This window comes from Lampetra planeri, chromosome 34 (genome assembly GCF_965212315.1).
Source record: "Lampetra planeri chromosome 34, kcLamPlan1.2.h2, whole genome shotgun sequence".
NCBI lineage: Eukaryota > Metazoa > Chordata > Hyperoartia > Petromyzontiformes > Petromyzontidae > Lampetra > Lampetra planeri.
This window is the reverse complement of record NC_136140.1, coordinates 8,963,795-8,987,805: the sequence shown is the minus strand read 5'-3', so window position 1 is coordinate 8,987,805 and position 24,011 is coordinate 8,963,795. Positions and strand designations below refer to the sequence as shown.

At 45.7% G+C, this 24,011-nt stretch overlaps 3 protein-coding genes across 5 annotated transcripts in view; 1 reads left to right on the top strand and 2 right to left on the bottom strand.

Annotated features, from left to right (window-relative positions):
- Positions 1 to 941: 941 nt before the first annotated feature.
- Positions 942 to 7,389, bottom strand: TSR2 (TSR2 ribosome maturation factor). Its single transcript, XM_078610672.1, has 5 exons — positions 7,249 to 7,389; positions 5,978 to 6,068; positions 5,059 to 5,150; positions 4,237 to 4,413; positions 942 to 3,459 (listed from the first exon to the last, which is right to left on the bottom strand). Exons 1-5 carry the CDS (start codon positions 7,345 to 7,347, stop codon positions 3,316 to 3,318), a joined length of 603 nt encoding a protein of 200 aa, XP_078466798.1. The 5' UTR covers positions 7,348 to 7,389; the 3' UTR covers positions 942 to 3,315.
- A 374-nt stretch (positions 7,390 to 7,763) lies between these two features.
- On the bottom strand, positions 7,764 to 11,772 carry LOC144730106 (protein lin-37 homolog). 3 transcript variants are annotated; one of them, XM_078610668.1, is made up of 10 exons: positions 11,613 to 11,772; positions 10,630 to 10,733; positions 10,440 to 10,515; positions 10,028 to 10,078; positions 9,814 to 9,840; positions 9,618 to 9,700; positions 9,307 to 9,476; positions 8,758 to 8,904; positions 8,207 to 8,280; positions 7,764 to 8,019 (listed from the first exon to the last, which is right to left on the bottom strand). In XM_078610668.1, the coding sequence occupies exons 2-10, from the start codon at positions 10,667 to 10,669 to the stop codon at positions 7,938 to 7,940; spliced, it is 750 nt and encodes a 249-aa protein (XP_078466794.1). In that variant the 5' UTR covers positions 10,670 to 10,733; positions 11,613 to 11,772; the 3' UTR covers positions 7,764 to 7,937. The 3 variants fall into 3 exon arrangements, with proteins under 3 accessions (XP_078466794.1, XP_078466795.1, XP_078466797.1); XM_078610669.1 differs by having other exon boundaries at positions 11,665 to 11,708; XM_078610671.1 differs by lacking the exon at positions 11,613 to 11,772 and adding an exon at positions 10,907 to 10,999.
- Positions 11,773 to 20,978: 9,206 nt separating this feature from the next.
- Positions 20,979 to 24,011, top strand: part of FBLN2 (fibulin 2) — a 74,441-nt gene continuing 71,408 nt past the window's right edge. The window contains exon 1 of the mRNA XM_078610667.1: positions 20,979 to 21,373. The gene's annotated coding sequence lies outside the window, so the exon portion shown is untranslated. The remainder of the gene's footprint in view (positions 21,374 to 24,011) is intronic.

Below are 24,011 nucleotides of genomic sequence, written 5' to 3'. Positions count from 1 at the left end.
TAGAAGCCAGGCGGTTAACCGGTACCAACAATTACCCAAGCGTTGCAGTCCTCTATATACTAAGATGTTTTTTTTCCCCAGTATATTAATGAGGATTTATACATGTGGGAGGAAACGGGAGGACCGGGAATTTAATCCACAAATGGCTGGACAATTGAGCTCGGCGTGCAGCAAGTCCTCCGATGCCACCGCCGCTCACTCTCAACCGGGAAAACACGATTCCTTGGTGGTCACAGGAGTTGGGCCCTCACCGTCTCCTCCGCAGGGAAGGGTCCCCACACCACTGCATGTGGGTGTCCGTGTGAATTGCTAACGAGACTGAACCCCATACTGCTGGGTTCACTCCACAATAAATGCCCATTAATGAGCCACTGTTCCCTTCCATAATGTTTGACCCGATGTCAAACGCAGAACGGGATGAAGGCCTATCCACATGTGTTGGTTGTGGGGGTTGTTTCCACCATGCTTCTCCACACAGGTCAGTATGGATTCGTAAAAGCAGGGGGTGAGGAGCCCAAGACCGGTCCAGGTATCAGTCATCACTGTTAACGACTGCCAGGAATCAATCTCGGGTCAGAGTTCATAACCCAGCGATCACCACTGCACCACCAATCTTGCAACTCCTCCCCCGTGTATCACACCTATGACAGGGTGGCATGACAATATTCTAACCAATGAAATGTGAATGCTCTATATATATGCATCATATTCTTTTGTCAATCGCACCTTTTGAATTGCATTTATCCACTGGTCTAGCAAGTCGTCAAGACGAACTGTGGCAGGAAGGCCTGAGATGTGGAGCAGAGCCCAGCAGTTGAAACGATTTCTCAGAAACCTTCAACGTCTGCGGCGGCTCCTGCTGCCTCCGTTTGTACTCTGCAGCAGCAGCAGCTGTTTTTTTATGTTAGATATAAAAATTAAAAACAAATCAAAAGCGTTGCTTCCAATAAATCAAATTTATTTATTTAAAAAAAAAAGCCAGTGGATGTGTAATGAAAAAATCCAGTTTGCAAAGGAGACTCGGCAAAACAAAACGGTAGTAAAAAATATATGAACGTGGGGAGTAATATCTTTAGTACATCAGATATTGCATGAACACCTTTCGATACTAAACACGAGCAAGAGCAATGTTTTACGCCCGCCATAAACCAATTGTGCAAAATCCCCGCAACACAGGCACGTCCATTATCATATTAATGAAATGTTCTTTATGGAGGCATACAGCTGCTGGCACGCGGTCTCTACTTTGCGTGATCCAGGCCGCCGGTTTGCCGGGGACCTCGAACCCAAACTTGCCGCCGCATCAAAAGTCTCTGCAGAGAGACGTTGGCAAGCAGCGTGTGGTAGCGGCGATGGCAAAAACTGGCCTCCTGTTCGGCCCGGTTCGTGATGGATAGACGAGGTCGCGAGTGGCACGCCACCGATGCTAGCGGTCCATCAATCACTTAGCCGTGCCCTCGGGAGGGTGCTGGTGCTTTGGGGGTGGGACAGGATTGGGGTTTGGATCTATCCATCAGCTCAACACACCAAGGTCACACGTGCCTTACGACTCCTCGACTTGTGCACGCGTGGCTTTAAAAAAGAAAAAGTGAAAATGCGCGTAAATAAATAAAGCCGGCTGTCGCAGTTGCATTCGGTTTGTTGGTTTGCTCGTTCACAAAGTAAATCGCAACTCTGCTGGAATTTACTCAGTGAGCACGTTAATGCACCACAAAAACACGCGTTGTATATCGTCCCAATGGCTGGGCTGCACTTTTAACGCAACGTTAATTTGCGCGAGTAACGTATTTGGTAACGCTCCTACAATACGTCGTAAATAAACGCAGCAAACATCGACGTGCGAGCCCCGTCCTGCGACTCGCGTTGCCAATAAGGCTAATGGCAATCGCGCAAAATGTACGGCGCCGCGAATGCCGCGTAACTCTAACTTACGTCTCCATGGGCCGCGCGGGAATACAAACCGTGAGCCCGTCCAATAGCACGACGCACTTTTAATGAACGCGCAAGATTTAGGACTAATGCATTACACTTGCACGATGTGCACCACCATTATGGGGTGGGCTTGAAAAAGTCCACTCAAATGGCAGAAGCGCCCCCTATTGCACACGTGTACAACAGCTTTTCAAACTCCGTTCACACACCACATCCAAATCAACATGCGGCAGGGATTGTAAAGAGTACCGGAGCAGCGGCGAGCGCAAATTAACCAAGTGCCCAACCACCGAACGTTCGGGCACCGAGCCGGGCGCTCGGGAAACACTCCGTATGATTTATAGCTGCATCTTAGTGTGTGCAATGTAATAAAACCGCAGCACACTCTGCTCGGAGCCCGCTGCATCACGTGCTTTCAGATGCACTTCAGCGGCCGTCTGGAACGCACTTCCTTCTGATATCATGAAGCCACTGGAGGTATGCAATTTTAAATCTAAATTGAAAACTCATTTCTTTATAACTGCTTCTTGTGTTTAGCTTGTCGTCCTTCCCCCACATCCTCTGATTGGCACGGTTGATTATGGAAGGTGCAAAACAAGTTCAACACAAGTACAGGTAGTCCCCGAGTTACGATGGTCCGACTTACGATATTTCGATCTTACGATGGGGTCGTCGTAACGCATCTCCATCGAAGTAGAGGACCTACCTGTATGTACATACATTTGCACCTGCTCAAGCTTGGGAATTAATGTACTAATGGGATTTGAACGTATATACTTGATATATATCTATGTAAGGGGTGCCACGGTACTGTGATGTTATCTTCCTCGCCTGGTGTGCAGGTTGGGGGTTCAAACCCAACCCCGACGCCTGCTGTATATTTGGAGTTTGCATGTTCTCCCTATGGTCGTGTGAATTTTTTGTCCGGGCCCTCCAGTTTTCCCCTCCATATTTAGAAACATGCGTCTAGACAATTTAAATTATTACACGGTTATCTGGCTTGACCACCTGGATGTGCAATTGCAGTTGTTGTTTAACATCTAAATCAGCCAAACGAAAGAAGATTTAGATTATTTTACTGCTATAAATGTCCACATGATAAACCGCTTCGTTCAGCCAGGTCACTTCTGAAAAAGTTAATTGCTCATAGGGCTTTACCTGGTAAGATAAAAATAGATTCGTTTTTATTTATTAAGTGATTTGTTTACCATTCCTTTGCACTCCCGTCGTGTTTTTGTATTGTGTTTTGCGGTCACGTTCTGACCTGTCCCCGTGAAAAAAGATCTTTACAGCTCATCGGATTCCTCCGGTACAAATAAATATTCCAATAGTGATTCTGAACACATGAAGTAAAACACGGAGGCGGGGGGATGAGCGCTCGTGCTATCTCCGTCTCCGCTGGACCGTTGTCCAGCCGTCCTCGCCCGGCTCAGCTCTGCGCTGGCTCTCGCTGGAGCTCGGCGCGCTCGGCTGCGCTACTTCTCCCGACGACGGCGGCGGCTGTGCCGCTTCGGCGCAGTCCATGGCCTGAGAGAGCAGAGTTGAAGTTGAAGAGTTGAGTAAGGGCAAGATGCGCAGGCGTTAGTTTGCAAAGCAACGGACCCTTAAGAGTTGAGGTTCTCAGCCCCTGGTCATGAGTTACTGCATACAAAATAAATCCATCAATATGACTGTGTAATTGATTTGGCTAAATTTAATTTCCGAGAATTATGTCACGTGACAATCTCATCAGATGAAAAGGTAGCCGCAGGAGCAGCGCTGGGCAAAATCTCTTCCACAGCCAATCTCTGTGAGGCATTTCAGGACGCGATGGCGAGAGCACAATTTTAACAAATAAATTGAAAATTTAAACAAAATAATCAACAATAGCCTTTAAAGGATTCACAAAATTTGAAGAAGCCTCAGATCTATTATTGACAAAAATCACGTATTTCAACGTGTTTTGATTACAAATTTTGCGAGGGGAACAAACATAACCACCAACTGAGGGATGACGTTGGCATGAATGAGACAATATCATCTGCAACACAAGCAATCATCATCAGGTGTGAAATCTTTCTGTGGATTTCACACCTGATGATGATTGCTTGTGTTGCAGTCGAAACGTCGTGAGCATTTTTATTGTTTTATATCAATATTATTTTATTATTTCCCTTCTACATGACTTTACCGAAAGAACCAAGAATATGAATCCCTGCAGTCACGAAAGCTTTAAATCGAAAATTTACAATATCATTTTTTTTATATTATTACAATTGGCCATAAGACCCAGCAGCTGATATTAAAAACATGCCGCGTGATCACCTCGTCATTGGCTCCACCAGAATCGTCGTCGTTGTCGTCGTCGTCGCTGTCTCCGACGCGAGTCACGTTCAGCTTGTGGTTGAAGCTCTTCTGGCTCAGCGTCTCCATAAACTGCGTCGCTTCATTCGCACGCCCGCCGGTGCAGAGGCCAAACAGCGTGCAGAGCTGTCGTGACACCTGCGCATGCACGCCCAGACAACAGCAAGCGCTCATTGTTTAACGTCTACGTACAAAGGAAAGATCCAGGGGTCATCGTGGCCCATGCGGTTGATGCCATAGCAACCTGAAATCGCTACCTTCCACTGGACTCCGTAATTAAGGTCCCTTCTTACAGTAACCCTACCATTTGGATATGTCTTTGACATTGATTATCGACAACTACATGCCCACCACAATGACTATTTGAATAGCCTGCACTACTCCATCCCACACACGTTAGAATCGGAATATTTACTTATACTGGAGGAATTCGATGAGCTATAAAGCTCATTTTCACAGATGTCTAGTAAAGACATCCACCCACCTCGACCTCCTTTTCCTCATTACATATACAAAACACTTTGCTTACATGATCTAAAAGGAATTGCCTTGTTTATCTAATCCTGAAATGAAATTCCACTCATCCTATGCAAGGCCTGAAAATGTATTTTCTGGTTACGTTCCAACTCTAACCAATGCAGCATGATAGAAATTGCTACGAGTTCAAACAACTTTCTCTTTACACTGAATTTTACACAGAACTCCAGGTCACATCTATAATGAATTGTAATATAAAGTGCTTTAAAGTAGGCTTAGGGACTTCTCGCGCATCATCCATGGTACCTGTGGTAAGCTGTCATCTTCGATGACTGTGTCAAACTCATTGTTGAGGATATCTGTCATGAAGTCTTCCACCTCGAAGGACTCCAAGTTGCCTGCAGAATGAAACATTCATGTCTTCCAATCATATAGTAGTTCATCGATTAATATCGTACTATCATATCCTGGCCATTTCACAGCCCAGTTGGTGCGAGTTTCTCAAACCTCCACCTGTTCCACAATTTTTGGGAAGTACAAAGTCCAGACTTTGTCGGGCTCAAGTTATTGCTCGAGGAAAGGTCCTCCCACTACAGGGGGATCTCTACAGAATGCCTCTAGGGCGTATTGGGCCTACTCTACCCAGATGACTAGATGTCTCTTAAGAGGTGAGAGTACCCACACTACCCTCACTGATGATCTACTGACTCCCCAGTTCTGGGTGAAAATAAACGTGGAGATTTAAGGATCATTCACATTGTTTCAACTGTAACACGTACAAAACACTCCTTAAATGGAGGTGGTCATATATGCCAAAGGACACACACATTAAAAAGTGAGATATAGTGATACTTTCCTGGGTAAATAATGGGCACCATCATTATTACCGTGCTTGAGGATAACAGTGGCGCAGTAGTTCACGCACTGCGCCAATTCAATCAGAGTTCAATTCCCAGCTAAAATCAATGGCAAGCAATACCTCAATCAGTCCTGGGCTCTTCCCCTTCACCGACTCACACTAACCAGCGTGGTGAATCTTGGTCAAACAACTCCCATGCCCGACACGGCACGGGGAGGCCATATTTCTGCAGTGTATTGACGAAGGGGATATTACATGTATGTATACCAAACCCTCGTGCATTCCATCGCCGCAGGAATAACATGCTGCTTGATACAGAACTCCAGAAAGAACAATGCCGCACAAGCAATGAAGTCAACTCCGTACCGTTTTCGTAGAAAAACGACTCCACAACACCCACCATCCACTCAGCTTTCTGCTGACTGTACACGCCTCCGAAACCATTCTCCACCGCTATCTGCAAGGGAGAGTGGAGATGGCCAAAAGCACAAGCAAAAGGTTACATGCCTCCCTGTTTGATAAGCATGGAGCAGTGTTGATTTTATTTTACAGCCTTCAAGCCAGTGGTGAGGAATTTCACATTCCTATGACATGGACCAGCGAATCAATAGAAAAAGCCGCCGGTACTTATTTTATTTACACCACACTGAAATTTGACGAACTCCTTAACTGAAAACGCCGTCTCAATCCCACTCGTCCATAACTGATATTATCCCACTATAATTGAAACGTTTGCCACACCTCATTGGTGAAACGATGTCCCAGTGTATCTCCCTCCACTCTTGTCTACAATCCGACAAGGTTGGGATTGATGTCGACGGTTATGAGAAATATTCATCCAACAGTAGATTGACAATGGTTTATGCTAACGACGAAGCCAACGTTTCTACTCGAAACCGTCCTATTTTGCACGTGGTTCCGACTGAACACTATATCTTTAATTTAATTAATTAAACGAGGCTTAATTCCAAGCCCTCCGATTAGCACGGTTGGCTAATTTCGGTGCGAAAGAAGTCCAGCACACATCCAAGACCATATACGAACAGGAAGACGTTAGCATCAACAGGACTTTTCTTAAAATTATTGCAGGAGGGCGGGTGAGGAGGGGCTTAGGAGGTTACCGGGCAGAGGGAAAAGGAGACGTTAGTATGAAGGTGCACACACAGAGACACGTATTAAACCCACTTACACATGTTATGCGGTTCATGCATTTACTCTGAAAAACCTCGATTAGTCTCGAGGCGGTTTCTGAACGTGGATTCCTTGCCAATCCTGTGAACGAGTAATTTTCACTCGTTGACTTACTCACTTAAAACGGGTGAAGTGTATCGGTGGCAAGACAGGATTTTAAACAAAAAATAGACGTTTCCTTAAACCAATCTCGTCTTTTACTTTACGTACCTGAGACTATGTAAAAATGTGTGGTTAAGTGTAATTATAAGGGTGCGTTGAGTCGACCGGCTTAACCAGGGTGCGAACATTGCGGCTCTACCGCCAGGGGTGGCTTGAATTCAGCAGGAAAACTATGCGACAGCGGAGGGTCGCTCTGCTAGGCCCGAACGCACGCGCGAAGCCCACAAGTCAACCTACAACGAAAACTGAAGGGGGCGACGGCTCCCTCAATGTGACACGAGTACCTGCAAGACCGGCCAAGCCTTCAAGACGGTTTCCACGGCCGAGTGGAAGAGTGCGCAGGGATGGACACGTGAAGCGCCCTGGCGGCTGGGCGCAGCCATGTTGCCAAAGCGCGATGCATTGTGGGCCCTGGGGGGGGTGTAACAGCTGACTCAATACGTAACCACTGATTCACTCAGTCGTTCACGTGCGTATGTTGAACTTCCTTCGCGCCTTACGTAGCCAACCGTGCTCATCGGAGGTGCGGGTTGAGTCGTTCGTTAACTCGTTTTTTCAACCGTTGGTTCAACGCACGCACTCGTTAACTCGAGTCGTTTATTAACTCGAGTCGTTCTAATTCAATCGTTGGTTCCATTTCAGTCGTTCGTTAACTCATTTAAATGTTCGTTAACTCTTTCATTGAGTCGTTCGTTAACTCATGTTTCTCCACATATGTATGTTGAACTTCTATCGCACCGTACGTAGCCAGCCACGCTAATCAGATGTTTTGTAATTTAAAAACACAGACTAGTACAAGAAAAATGTAAATGGTTTATTTGGGTCAACTTAACATTCTAAAAATTTTAATTACATAAAAAATATGTTACAGAAGCAGATGTATACATTTGCATGTATATAAAGACATTTTTATACAGTTGATTGAAGATGTATAAAATGTGATAATGCAATTTACAATTAAAACACAGAATCATCATTGTCGGTCAAACATCTCTTTTAGTATCTTCATGCTTTCCGCATAACGCATCTGGTTGTGGTGGGAGGCCACTCTCCACCTGAAACGAAATCAAGAAGAGTTGAAAACGATTGTGGGTCCTATGGTATAAAAGTCTATAAGCCGAGTTCATACATATAAAAAAAACTTCCATGACAGTGGACCAAACAAATAAAGAACATCAACCAAGTTGAACCACTTATAATTTGACCAATTTCTGAAACACAAATTCAACGGGCTGCACTCACTTTTGCCGGATCTTCTTCCATCGTTCCATGTGGTTGTACAGCAGAATGGGATTTGGTGGTGCCATTTCTTCCGGCTGAGAGCACAAAATAGGTTTTGAAGCAACACGATAATATTTATAACAATCACAACTTCCCTCTCCCGCTTCCACTGCTTCTGCTCACGTGTGATTTTAACCCACCCTGGTTGCAAAGACAAAATGTTTGGCAACTGCATTATTAGAAATGTGCTCACACTATATTGTGGCTTTACCAACATGGACAGGGATTCATTTATTAACTTTGTAACCATTCATTTACCATGCCAAACACATCTTGTCTGGAAATATCTACTCAAAAGCACAATTCTCATATTTAGAATGCTTAACCTAATCGATGATTTTAAGAGTTAGAAACGAAGTTAGTCGGGATTATATAATTATATGGCTTCTGGACACTGTAAATGTGTTCACGTGAGAGATTTTGTAAATCTGTAGGAGGAAGCATACACATGCTCCTATGTTGATGTGACCATACTGACATGGCCTGTTAAAATAGCTTCTGTGCACACACACCATGCGGATGTTAAGGTGTTCATCCGGTTGAGGAATGGGGGAAGGGATGCGTAGATTGATGTGAACTCCATTTTCATTTGTTGGTGCTGGAGTGGGTGGAGGCAGTCGTGACACTTCCACACATTCCCCGTTCAGGAATTCTGTCACCTGATCTTCCAGGTGCAGCAAATGTACTAATTAGTTCAAACAGAAAAACACACAACACAAAACCACTACACAAATACAATTCAGCAATATTTAAATTAAGAAACATGTTATGAATTTAACTATCACAGTGATTGTGTGTAAATTGAGAATAATTTGTATCTAATTTTGAAACACTTTTTTATACAATTAACTACCATTCTCATAACTGAGGAATTGTCCATGAAATGTGTATTCCTTATTTTACAATATTCAGGCTAAGAAACAGTCCTATTGAACTTCCCACACTTTCCCAAATGGTCAAATGTCTTCCTCTTCCCCTCTTACCTTCCATTTTTCCTTGCAGAATCATCATATACCCTGCAATTAGCAATTCACAATGGATATGGAATAAAAGTAACGCACGCCTGTATTGTCGTTTTCGGTGGAATCAGTGATGGTGGTGAGGCCAGTGCCGTCATCCTTGTGCCCGGGGTTGTTGCTCATCCAGGCACGGCAGATGGGATAGAGGGGCGTCGTCTCATTGAACCGAGCAAGGTCCACACTCCGGTCAAACAATTTCATCACGTACGTGTCTGTTGTCCAGAAGAAAAACGACACAAGACAAATGAGTGTATGTGAAGAAAACCGCAGTCAACCGAGTAACATTACTGTTTTGCACATTTTTAAAAGATGTATTATGAAATTGTATTTTAATTTAGTAAAAATAAACATACTCTGTTTTGGATGGCTGTTTTCTGAAATGAAATCATCCACATCCTTTCTCCTCTTCCGTTTTTGATGGGGGAATCTTGTGCTTCTGTTTATTTAAAATGCATAAAAGGTACCGTAGTCAGAATAAATAGTAAATAATGTCAGAACATCTCAAAGATAACTGATAACACGTTCCCAAATAATGTTTTGCTTACTCACCGTTTGATGCCAGTAGGTGAAGTGTCCCTGTAAAAGCAGAAGAGATTCAATATGAGTGTAATTACTGGCCAGGCAATATTTACATAGTTATTTGTTTATAAGCAATCCCACAGGGAAAATGTACAACACCAAAGCATATCCGTAAATACCATTAACTACGCTTGGAATGTGTGCTCGTGTAACAATGTAAAACTATTTGCACATAAAATCTTACTTGGTGTTGAATTCATTCTGACCCAGTCTATGTTCACCTTCTTCTTGTTCTCTGCAGACAGTTTAATCTCAGTAATGTTTCCGGCATTTAGGGTGAAGTACTCATATATAAATAAAAATATAATCACAATGATAAACTTTGCACCCAGCATGAAAACCATTAGAACCTCTATTTCTCAGTTCACACTCCTGACAGCATATGATAATGTTCAGCCTTTTGCTAACCAATGGCTGAAGAATTGAAATAAGATCACCCAGTTCATAGCGCAGTGTGCTAAATTTGTGCGCCACCGCTCCACCCCAGTCTTTAAATTTGCACATATTGCTACATTATGATTGTTCAAGCCACATGATTTCAAATCTCAATACAGTTATTTTACACATACACACCACCAGTGAAGTGTCGCAATTACCTTTCCTGGTCATTTTTCTCTACAAGGAACTGCAGCACTGCATCCAGCTTGTTTCGTGCAGCTGAAGGCTCCCCGTCTGAAAGGTAAAAAAAAATACACTATCAAAAGCCAGCATCATAAGCTCATTTAATATGCAAATGTATAATATGCCCTTACGCGTTTATACAATCAATTGGACGATGAGACTCACCTTTTTCCACCTTAACTCGAACATTGGACATTTTTGACATCTTTCTTGGGTATAGGCCACTGGAGACTTGACTTTCTTTTTAAAAACAATTAAGATCGGTAGATCTGAAAACCAGTGCAGAACAACAAAAATATGAAATGACAACACGCTAAAACAAACATCCAAATGATCATTATATCAATATGAAAACTAGCATTGCACCGTGCTCATCTTTGACGGACCTGAGCCAGATTTAAAAAATCAACATCAGTGATGGGAGGGGTGGGGCGTTACCAACCAGATGCGATATGGGAAAGCGTGACGATGAGACTGATTGATCAGTCAAGTCTCTAGCATTTATATCGGATGCCGACTTCTCAAATATAAGTCTACAGCAAAACGACACAGAAATGTGAAGACAACAGCAAAAGTAATTGAGCATGGATTAATATTCACGTTTTAGTCACGCAGTGCTTTAGAATGAAGTCTTGCGACTAGGCGTGTATTTGTAATGCTGTCTCTGCAAACGTTTGAGCGTTATCTCGTATATGCGCACCAAGTCGTCTTCACGTACTTCAGTTGTTTTGTACAAGAAATACATCTCATCCGAAGCAACCAAACAGCCTAATTCAAAACCCTCATTGAAATCGTGTCGAGACTCTGAGGAATTACCGACTTTATTTAATCTCCAGATGAGGTTTCGGTCCCGAATTAGGGTGATTCATTGGTGTGTTCCTACAATTAAGAAACTAAAACAATTTAACTCATTCAGCAGCCGCTAAAAGGCGGCCAATTTGAAACAGGGTAATGAGCTCGCTGCGCTCCGCCCCACGGGGCCGCGACGCCTCCCGGAATTCGGTAGGCAACTCAGGCGAGACCGAGGCTCGAGGTCGTAACTAGGCCTTGCGGCGAGCCGCCGTTTGTCGCGCCCGCGGTTGAAGTTCGTACGCGCCACTCGAGGGGATCATTTGGAACTCATCAATCGCGGCCGCAAACGCGAGCACCTTGTCGGGTTTACGACGCGCCCTGCGTGGCGGCGAATGCAGCTCGGCTCACACAGCGAAGGTTCATAGCAGTCCGCCAGACGCCATCGCCCGCCTCCGATTGGACAAACATCGCGTTGGCTGCGTCACCGCGTTGGTTGCGTGCAACGTGATGACGTACGTAAAGGCGTCGTTACGTCATCGCGCGGGGCGTATCGTGGAGTGACGTCACACTGTTTGCCACGTGCGATTTATTAAAACGAAACCATTTTTTTTATATAAAGCTTTCGTGACTGCAGAGATTCATATTCTTGGTTCTTTCGGTAAAGTCACGTATAAGGGGAATAATTAAAATAAAACAATACAATTCTCACGACGTTTCGATTGCAACACAAGTAATCATCATCCGGTGTAAAAACCACAGCAAGAAAACCACCACTTTTTTCAAATTTTCTTGTTGTGGTTTTCACACCTGATGATGATTGCTTGTGTTGCAATCGAAACGTCGTGATAATTTTATTGTTTAATTTTTATTATTTTATTATCTCCATTCTACGTGACTTTACCGAAAGACCCAGAGAATATAAAAATAATAATTTTAGTTTCATATAATAATTTTAGTTTCATATTCTTGGTTCTTTCGGTAAAGTCACGTAGATAGTTTCAAAAAATAATAAAATCAACAAAAACTACCAGAAGATGAATTCCTGCAGCCACGAAAGCTTTAAGTCAAGATTTTATTTTTTCATTTGACCAGGCAAGGCCCACTGAGCTATGCAGCTATTTGACAGAAGCGACCTGGCCACAAACGGTAGCTCAACGAGAAGTGGCTTATCATGTGGACATTTATAGCGGTCAAATCCTCTACACACCGGCAGCAAAAAACATCGGTAACATTGATATTTTGGTTCTGATGCATTGATGTTTTGAGGTCGATATTGATCCCTCCGATATGATCGCAACACTGATGTTTTCCTTTCGATGATATGTTCCAAACATCGTTGACAGGTGTATATGCTGTAGAAAAGTGTAAAGTTCATATATTCTGAACAGTTTACGTACGGTTCTTAGTTGTGCCTTAATTAGTCGTTCTTTTTTAAAGAGGTATCCGACAAAGTAACGCAAATTTGTGTTGAGTATGTATTAACCCTGCAACAACGCCCTTTTCTGCCTTTTAATTATTGCTTGTTGTGCTCATTCATTATTAAGTAGAATGTTATTCCACGAAAGAATTTTTATATTTACATAGATTTTTCCAGGAAATAGATAAGGGGCTGTCCATAAATGACGTCATGCGATTTTGGACGATTTTTGACCCCCCCCCCCCCTCGTCACACGGCGTCACAAAAAGTCAGACCCCCCTCAAATATGACGTCACAAAGCTTTGCCTCCCCCCCCCCCCAAAAACATCTTTCCATTTTGAAAATAAAACATGCTTTAAATCGCTTTAAACTATTGTCATTGTAGTGCGTATTTAATGTGGCGCTGTTTTCTGATGTTGTAGGAGAAAACATTTATTAAAAAGTATATTTTAATTAAGTAGAACGTGTTGTCTATATTTATTTAAAGTTGCGAATTTTGATGTGACGTCGCATTTCTCAACCCCCCCCTCGAGGTGCGTGACGTCATTTATGGACGGCCCCTAAGAAAAAAACCTAAAAACAATTCCCTCGTTTCAAATATTTCAATTGTCCATAATAATTTTCATGAAAAACGAGTGATGGATACACAGCACTGTAAACGTGTTACATTTCGTAGACCCATCGCGATGAAAAGTACCGTCATTACAATTCCCTCTCTTCTCACCCGCACTTGGTAGAGCCCATCCTAACATCACGTGGTCGTAACTACCACGACTTGAACCGTATGTCACTGCAGGTAAATGCTAGATACTTATTAAGCAACTGTCTTGTTTGTAAACATGAGGAAGTTAACCTTTCATTGTCAAGTTCATCTTCACAAAGTACGCCAACCCGCTCTCGTCTAAGCGGTATTTACAAAAACATAATAATGAACATCTTTTTTCCCCTCTCATTCGTCACACGTCGAACTTGTGTTGGACACAGCCCAGGAACGCACATACATGGTAAGAGCTGTGGTGGTTGCGGAACGTTTCTTGAGTTTGCATCTTCGGTACTTGTACACGTACACATCATTTCTTGTTAATCCCTCCATTGGCGAATGGAACGTTGGGCCAACGTTCGTCAAAATATGCCAACCACGCGCCAACGTTGGCCCATCGTTGCGACTCGTGGTGGTTTTTTAATCATACTTCACCACGCTGGTCAGTGCGGGTTGGTGAAGAGCATGGCCGCAACTTGTTTAAATATCACCACTAATGTTATCCGTGACCGGAAATCAATATAGGCCGCCGGGTTCATGTCGCAATGCACCATTCCCTACGTCATCACGCTACCCATATTTTAGGTGACGACACAATGTGAACACTCATTAGTTGGCTGAAAATATCTTCATATATTAGAGGACCGCAGAGCTTGGGCAACTGTTGGTGCCAGCTCGCCGCATGGCTCCCCTCTTGTCTGGTTCCTCGTGCCTCTGAGTCGTTATCTCTCTTCGAGAGTGAACGAAAACTTAATTTTAGCAGTTGAAAGTATTGTTAAATAGTAGGTGTGCTGAGTTAAAGTTAATTAACAAACTGGCCGAAAGAGTTCAAGGAGAAGTGAATATTTGGCTTTGTCAGTAGGAGAAGCAGTCTGGTGTTAAATTGTGGATGACTCCACCAAAGGGATGCTTGTTAACTGATCAACATGAAGCTTTGTGGGTCCAGTCTCGAGGAGCTTTGTACGTAAGACGCTAAGTATTTGAGGAATACCCAAAAGATGAGATGGGGATATAATAAGAAAGTTAAAGGTGTGAATAAAGCCACCTGAGCCAGCCCAGCCTTTACAATACGCCCATCGATGAATCACAGTTGCCTGAATCTACAGACGAGCTTAGATAGACGTCTATTTAAAGGCAACGAAGACACTTAAAGGAACCCACAATATTTTTTACAACCGCACTCTTAAGTGGGTCTTCGAGTTCATCCTCCCACAAAGATCGTTCTCTTTGAACTCGGCATTGGAGCGAAAGTTAATTTCACGAAGCCACGCTTGCAGACTCCGCTTGCAGACTCCTCTAAATGAAAACCAGATGCCGCGGCGTGCCCCTATACCGGGCACGGCTGTGCATCGCGAGAGAAGCAATGGAGCTCCCGTTAGTGTCCAGGGCCGGTGGGGGGCAGGGGGCGACTGGGGCACGCAACAAGCCCCTTCCGTGCTGCACTGTGCCTCACGCTATCCCCATAGACTGATAACAATAACTCAACGCATTCATCGATAGCACCGCCCTTCAGAGGACACGTTATATCTTGTACTTTCCGATTTATAAGACAACGTTGGGCGTGCTGCTTATAATCCGATCACTGTGTGCGTGTGAGACCACATTTGCATTGTTTTATTGCCACCGGCCACGCGTTAGTGTTGCGTCAAACTCTCTGAGTTTTCTTAAAATCTGGAGAATATGGCAATATGCGACGTTTCAGGTAATGGACCTCCTGCATAACAACGAAGAAAGCCCAATAACCCCAAACGTCGCCTTTATATACAGCATTCCCTCACAAAGGGCGTCTTTAGCATCCACGATGTTTATGTATCCACGGTTTTCCTTCGGCATACCAATTTGCTACCCACGGTGTGGAGTTTTGTGTATCCGCGGTTGAGCACGGCGACCGGCACTTGGGATTTCAGATCACCCGCATCGTCTCATCTCCCAGCTCCTGCCACCACTCTCTTCCCTATCTCTCTCTCTCGCATAGTGACTGTTGTAGTGCGTGTACGTTGGCGTACAGCTACGTATTATTCCGCGTTTCTTGACCTTAAGTTATTGTTTATTTGCATTAATTGTGCCCTTAATCATTGCCCCTAAGCGTGCAACCAAGAGGATGGGCCAAACGCCTCTTCTTTCTAACAACCACCTCACCCATTACTTCATCATCATCATCAATGCCATCGTCATCACCGTTGACCTCAATCCTCAGTATTAAAGGGAAATAACATGCTTTTATTGTTTTTATTATGTTATTTGAACTTTTTTTTAAATCATGTTATTGTGTATTTTATTTGTGTTTAGTGAAGGAACAATCAACTTAGGCTTTGACGAGTGTGACCGCAGCCACTGCTCCGAGAGCCATGTTAGACCCGCCCGGACTGCAGGACAATCTGCGACAAAGAGCTTCATAGCTCATCGGATTCCTCCTCCAGTCTAAATAGAGATTCTGATTCTGACGAGTTCTGATTCATCGAGGGTCAACCATCGCGTCGGTTCATTTGCAAGCGATCCATTCGATCGATTAACCCCATTGGCTATCGTATAGGGTCATGCGAAACGCCCGCCCCCCCCCCCCTTTTATTGATGAGGCTCACAACATCTTGCACGATCGGGCGACGACTCGCACGCAGCGTCACGTGTGCAGCGCGCGCACGTGGAACGCGCGCGGACGGAATAATCACAGAGGTTGGGGCGGACGGCTTGGGTTGGGAGGTGTGATGAATTGAACTCGTTTCACAATCCGCGGAGGTTCCAGGCGCACACTATACGAGGCTGCTGCTGCTGTTGGTGCCTCTTGGTCGTGACGCATTCACACACCCCGTCGCACTGAACCCCTTTCATATGTCACCCGTTCAGTGACGAGTTACACAGCTGCAGCCGGTCAGTAGAGCCCCCAATTACGCTACCCCCCCCAACCCCCCACAATGCCCCGATACTAATTGCCCGCTTAAACAGCCTCTCCCTTGATTGACTTGAGAACTGGCAATGAACGGAGTGGCGGGCGAGGAGGGGGTGGAGGGGGGGGCTGTGAGTGACACCACTGCCCGAAGCGGCTTGGCCAATTGGCCGGCAGTGTGGTTTCAATGCCGCATTTTGTTTGCGGTCACAGGGCCGCGTCTGCCCACACCTCGCGACACTCTCCCTTCTGCGATTTCGCACACCGATGAGATGAGTGCTTAGGTGCTCCCACGCTCACTCCAGCCGTTCAAAGGCAAGGAAGACACTTCTCCCTCGCTGATGACCACGCCAAGCTCTGCTCATTTTGTTGCAGCGGGGAGAGATGGGCTGCCTGGCTGGCAAGCCTGGAGGAGCTGAGTGCAACAGCCCACTGAGCTATGTAGGTATTTTTCAGAAGCGACCTGGCCACAAACGATAGCTCAACCACGTGGCTTATCACGCGGAACTTTAAGCAGCCAAATACTCTAAACGCAGCCCAAGAGTGTTACTGGCGGGCTTGGTAGGAGCTGAGCCCCCTTCTAAATTCATGAAGTCAAAAATGTTGGTATATTTAACAAATTTTTTTAAATTTTGTTTTATTTTACCAGGTAAGGCTCACTGAGCAATATACCTCGTTTTCATAAGCGACCTGCCCACAAATGATAGCTCAACGAAGTGGAATATCACGTGGACATTTATATCAGCCTCATACAGTACTCTAAATGCGTGATGTTGATTTTAATTGTGGAGGGAAAAACCGGAGGACCCGGAGAACAATCCACGTGACCATGGGGGAGAACAAACTCAAAAAATAAAGCAGGCGTCAGGGTCGGGATCGGGATCGAAACCACGACCTTCTGTATTACAGGCGAGGGAGTTAACATTTCGCTACCACAGTGCCCCATATGTAACACCAGTGGTGATTTTTCTTAAAGTTCACAATCTTGGCAAACACCCAGACCCGGGAACAACATGTGCACATATGCATATGCTATTATTCTGCGGCTCAGCGTTACATTTATAAGCGTGTCTTTGAAATGTGTACCCTATAAAGTTCGTTTAACATTTACTGTACTGGGTTCTCCACTGAGTGTGTTGCATGCCCCCCTTTCTAACAATGTCACGCTTCCGGGTTGGACGTCCATGCTTGCTGAGCTACCTCCAAGCGTGATGGGATTTGATTTTTTGGGGTTTGTTGAACGTGATCCAATCTATTAAATGCTCTTGCCCGCAACTTCGATTAGCACGGTCGCACCTCGGCGATATATCGCTGCTCCTCTTGCCTTATCACATCGTTACGCTCACGGTCTCGAACATTTAACGCTGTTGGGGCACTCATCTTGGTTGTCAAGGGGGCCCAACTCGTAACTTTGGCCAGCAGGGGGGGGGGGGGGGGATCAAGGCACACCCTGCCCCCACGCTAGTTATGCTGCTGATAAAGTACCATCTGGCGATCCAGCAGCATTTGTTCAACAAGCCTGACACTGCTGATGATGAGACCCAGAAGGTTGGAACTGGTCCAGAGAAGAAGAGGGCACAAGTGTGGTCACCACATCGATGCCTCTCCTCTAGTTAAGGAACGAAACAGCAGGACTTCACAAATCTGGCTGTCGCCTGATGATGCTGGTTGTAATTACTGGCGAAACGTGGTACTCAGATTGTATGATATTTACGCGATCTAACCCCAAAAAAACCCGTATTATGGATGGTCCAGAGTTTGTTTGCTTAAACAAGTGCTTGCTGCCGGCTAATATTGACCCGCTGATGGACCTAAACATATTTTGTTGATATGCCCGGACACAACACCGAGTTCAACTTTAATGCGCTTGATGCCAGGCTCTCATTTTCGTGGGGGTGGAACCGCTGTGTAAGCGATGTGCGGTTTGAGGGCCTCCACTGCGCCGGCGTGGGGAACCTGGCAGCATCTTAAAAGCTGGAGTCCGGTTGGCTGTACGTGGTTAATCATGAACACAATTCCACGTGGTACAGCAAGCCCGGGTGATGAATGCTCTTAACGTTGAATAGTTGTGTATGGGCGCATATTCGATTGCTTAACTCCGGCAGTGAGACCGCATGTTTCTGGGGCCCGTCCAGTTGCAGCTGTCCGTATCGGGCCATCACTGGATGAATGTATGTATGTGTACAGTAGTGTAATTTTGTTTTTATCTGATTTGGGTGGGGATGGGACATGGAAAGGGCCTGTGTGTAAGTTTGGGGATTGTTACAGAGAATGTTGTAAAGTTAATTTGTTGAGTGTTGAATATGGGTGCACGAGTTTTCATCCCACTTTAAGGAATTTGTACATACGTACCTGTACGTATTTTTTGCGTAACATACTTATTTAGCGATAATTATACTCATCAGCCACGATCTATCCACTGCTTCGTGAAGGCCTCCCGAAGCTGTGCAAAGCAACAACCCATGTGGCTCCTGCACCCAAGCTGGTTTCATTGATCCGTCTCTTGATGGATGTCTTTTCAGGTGTGTTCCCTCCTTTGATTTTCAATGGATTGAGTCTCGATCACCGGGCCATCATCCTTTCCAGGGACATATCCTGCCCAGTCAATATGATGCCTCTAACTTGCGCGTTCCTCTCTCCATCTCCCAGTGCTTTGCCAGCGTCCATGTGTCTGGAGCCTCGTGTGTCATAGCAGGTAATACTCTAGACACTTGTTAAAAGTTTTTCTTTCAGCACATTGGTATATGTTGCTTATTACGATGTGTACACAGCGCTATAAAAGAGCATGATCAAGTCACCTGGAATGCACGCCAGCTCATCGGATATCGGAAGCTAAGCAGGCCCCAGCCTGGACAGCACTCGGTTGGGTTACCACTTTACACAAATGCGTTGTCATGGGGTTTCGGGGTTATGCAGTGGGCAGTTGAAGATGGGCCAGCAACATCAACTGCTGTGCCATACGTCTAAGCGGTGGTGGCTCCGCGCGTGGCCTGTAGTCCAGCACTGTGAAGATGAGGGTTGATGGATCGCCCCAATGTTGTAAAGCTCCCTCCTGAAGAGCATCGAGGTATCATACCCTGGCTAGCCAAGATGTGACGGTACATCAAGTGGGCTAATCACCATCAGTTTGAATCTGTACGGCGATAGAGCGTTGCCCCCTCGCATGCACAGGTTTTCTCTGGGCCCTCCGGTTTCTTCCCACTTGTGAATTGGCAGAACACATCTCAGATTAAAATCCCAATGTAGGAGGCCCCTTCTGAAAAAGAGTCATACAACTCAGTGTGGCTTCCCTGGATAAATAAGTAATTAATATTATCATGTCTATACTCCTGGTCTTTACAAGCTCGGCGTTGTGTATTATGGTCAAATTGCCATTCCCTATGATCCTCTACGTCCTGGGGGGTGGGGGGATGTAATCCAGCAGTGGAGGGACAAAAAGGCTGCTTTACGTGGACATGTCAGTGTACCCAGAGAGCCACACATCCACTTAGCCCAATGGACGGAGTTCTTTATTAATGAGCTCTGGAAGAGGCTTGTTTACGCGTGCGCCCCTTTAATTGTGGGAGAGAAGGAAACGCAAATAAACATTGGGAGGCGGAGTGAAGTCTACGCTCGCAAGCGCCGGGCTCTGGTGCTACACTCTCCACATTAGCTCGCATTGTATGCAACTTGCACGCACAAATACACCCGTTCTCACTTAAAGCACTGCAAACCGCTTGCCTGTACGCGCCACACAATACAGAACGGGGCTGTGTGTGTGTGTGTACTTTTAGTGTACATAAAGCTCCGTGTGTTCTGCCAGTCGTTCCTGTGTGCTGGGTGGTGCGTGTGTGTGTGTGGCCCCACGTGAGAAGCTTTTTCTTTTAAATGATTTAATGGATTTGGTACAGATGCCATGGGTTCGGCAAAGGAATAATGCAGCCTTGTAAATTGTACTGAAGAAGGCTGTTGTGCAAAACTAAAGATGATGTTTGCATTGCTAGAAGGCTGCAGCAGTTTTAGCATGCACCTTTCAAAGCATTTTCGGGTCACAGCCGCGTGTTGTTCGGCACGATGTCCGACGTTTTGCGCCACGTCCCAGGAGATTCTTCCGGAATTGAGTTGAAGAAGCTCCCATCATGCGGAGCGAAACATCGACGTCGTGCCTAATTGTTCCAGCCATATGCCAGCGTCGACCCAACGTTGGAATGTTTTGACTGGGAACCCAAAAAACACGTCGGACACTTAAACAGCACAACCACAAAACCCATGCAGTAGTGTTGCCAGTAAATAGTTCAGCTGTGATTTTTTTTTACATAATTTGTTGATTCTTGTTAACCAACTTCTGGTCCATCGGGCATCTCGCAAGGCAGGGATCAATGACAATTCTCATTGCATCGTTGGTAATGAATTGCAATTCAAAACTGTAATTGCCGTTTCAGATAACAACGCCGCTCTGATTGAACTTACGTAACAATTGACCCTCTGGGCGTGCCTCCTTGCAGGGCCACCACTGGGTGCCACGCCTCACGTGTGGTCATCACGTTCCACTGGCCGGGCAAGGAGTGTGGTCGGTTGGGGCGGGGGGGGTGGCGATTTAGGAGGTGGAGACGGCAAATCCCAACGGCGGGTGAACACTCACGCCCTCTGCTCCACCCAAAAAAAATAACAGCTCCCAAAATCCTTTCCGCACCACTCCACCACCACCACAACCACCGTCTCGGAGCCCTCGCTCGGAACCCCCCCTCCCCGCACCTAGCTAGCCGGCCTTCCTGAGCACCACGTCTTTGGTGGGTAGAGGGGGGAGAGGGAGGGAAGTGACACATCTACCCCCGTCGCGTTGAAAATATTTGCGCTCGCCAGGACGTACGCCTCTCGGGTGTCCAGCGGGCGTCCAAGTCGCTGTCATCTGTCCAAGCGCACGGCGGCGGTGGCGCGGGCTGCGTCCTTCTCGTCACGGCTTCGTCTGCACCTCTTCAGAGGGGATTTTAGTCAGAAGCAGATTTGTTTTGAAGCACCCGCCGGCAGCCCCGTGGAGGTGGAGGGACGCTTGAGCTGCGACGCCTTCTCCTAACCGGTATGCCGCTTCTCGCGTTGGCTTTGTTGTCCGATGAATGCCTGGTGGTGTGTAAGAAAATATTATTTTCCGTCAACAGCCACCGCTGATAGGAAGGGTAACAAACTGGTTTGGTGCGATCGTTTTTGGAACCAACCCTCCTCGCGGCGCATTATACACGAGGCATTTTGAGAAATGAAATTTGCTGACTTACAAAGTGGTTTTGTGAAAGAGGGAAAAAAATTGCCCGAGATCAGTTTTCTTTCGTCACGCAGAGAGCCGGCTGGATTTAATCTAATCTTAGATAAAAAATTGTATTTTAGTTGATGGGGAGTGTTGACATTGCCTAGTGGTGTTCTGTTTCTTTCCTCCTGTTGGCTCAGTTGATGTCTCAAAAGAAAAAAACCTTGGTCACTCATGTGGGCTTCACATTGTCCCGCCATGTGATTTGCTGCTATATTGGGGTCTCTGGTCAGTATCTCAGATGCTCCGAGTTCATTTCGTTTTACGTGTCGTCTGTCTCTGTGAAGAAAGACGGACAAAAATAAATTCTGCACCGGCTCGAGTAATATGTGCTCAAAATGCAAAGCCAAACACAACAGGCATTTCACACTGGTGCATAAGTCTTGCAGATGGCTTCAGATTTGGCATTTGTGAAGGATGGCAAGGCACAGTTAATATTTCATGTCTTGAAAGAACGATCTTGGAGTCCGCGTGCAGCCTTGGGTAAGTTCCTATTAATGATGCGCAAGAAAATAAACATAAAACACATTTCGCGAAACGTCTCGATGGTGAAATTTTAACGGGATGGGTTCCGCGCGCGTCTAATAACTCAATTGGATGGCGTTGTTTAAAAAGTCGAGTGTTTGTGGAGTGCTGTTGTTCAATCCCCTGAGGGTTATTGGCTGAGATTGAATAACTGCAAGAACTCTGAGACAGTTATGGTCCAGGCGACTTTCTGCATATTCTTCATTGCATTTTTATGTTGAGGCTCTTGCGTCCAACAGGAGTGGGATGTTCGTGTGCATAGTCAAATTTAAATACTCCAAGATATATATCGGATTGGTCGTTATATGGCAGATTAAAGGATTCTACTGACCCACTGATTCTAACGTCCGTGGGCATCGTAAACACACCATGCTTGAAAGTGTTTACGTTTGTAATCAAGTACACACACGTGCCTTGCGGCATTAAAGTCCTGGGTTCGATACCTGACTCTGATGCCTTTATTTGTGGAGTTTGTATATCCCCCCCCTCTGTTTCCTCCGGGCTCTGGTTTCCTCCCATAGCTAAAAAAATTCAAATTTTTTATTTTTTAGCAATTAAAGCCCACTGAGCCATATAGCTCTTTTTAGAAGCGACGTAGCCACAAATGATAGCTCAACGATGTTGCTTATCATGTGGACATTTATTGCAGCCAAATACTCTAAATGCATTTTTCTAAATATGGAGGGAAACACCGGAGGACCCGGAGAAAAATCCATGCGACCACGGGGAGAACATGCAAACCCCCCTATTCACCTGGCGAGGTATTTCACATTTTGCCACCATGGCACACACACAATGTCACTGGTATTGGTCGAACATCTCAATTATACAAAAAAAAACCTGAAAATTACTCAATTGGGATTACATACAGCAGCAGCAACATCGCCTATTACTGTGAAAACCTGGTAGGGCCCTCCTTAAAAAAAAGTCTTTAGATATAGTGAGGCTTTCCTTGGAATACAAGCACAAGAATAATACTAATTAATGCATGTGTGTATGCGTATGTGTGCACATACATACAAAGTGGGGAGCGGTAGTGTCGAGGTTAGCACGCTACGCTACAAACTCGGCGACCCAGGTTCAATTCCCGCTCATGGCCAACACGAGTGACGATTATCCAAACCGGTCCTGGGCCTCCCTTAGGTCGACTCAGCCTCAAATGAGTACCTGGTGCGTTGTGTAAAAACATCACCACTGGGGAGACAAAGGCGATCTGGCGTGTTGTTGGCCACCCACACCCTCGTGTGCCGTGCCTGCCTTCATAGATGCTCACAAACAGCACTTGCCCCAACAGTCTGTTAAGGATATACTGTGGATTTTTGTCTTTGCCTTTTGTGTGCACATACACACGAGGGCTGCATTTGATTCCATTATTCCTTGTTCTCTACTCGCCTGCAGCCCTATAAACAAGGGCCGCGTGCCCATTTAATTCCCAGTACATACAGAGAGCCTGCGACTAAATCAGTCGAAACGTGCCCAATCTCGTCTGATGTCAGAAGCTGAGTGGGGTTGGTTCAGTCCGCCGGGCAGTTGTTGGACTGATGGGTGCCATGTACTCCACGTTGTATGCATGTTGAACTTCTTTCGCAACGTACGTAGCCAACCGTGCTAATCGGAGGTTCGGGGAAGGTCGCTGTAGGCAGCCGCGGGGCTACGTGCTGGGTGCAGCAGAGGGCAGTACAGAATATCGCACTGTTGTACTGCACTCTCACCTTATTGTATTTCAAACCTGCACCGACTGGCGTGGTGAAGTAGAGTCGCACAACCCTCACCGCCCTCACTGTGTGCCGAGGCCCTCACCCGGCAGCGGGTTGGCATGGAGCCGTATGGACGCAATTCCACGTGGAGACGACCAACATCGTCAAAGCTGACGCAGCGGCCAGAGACTTAA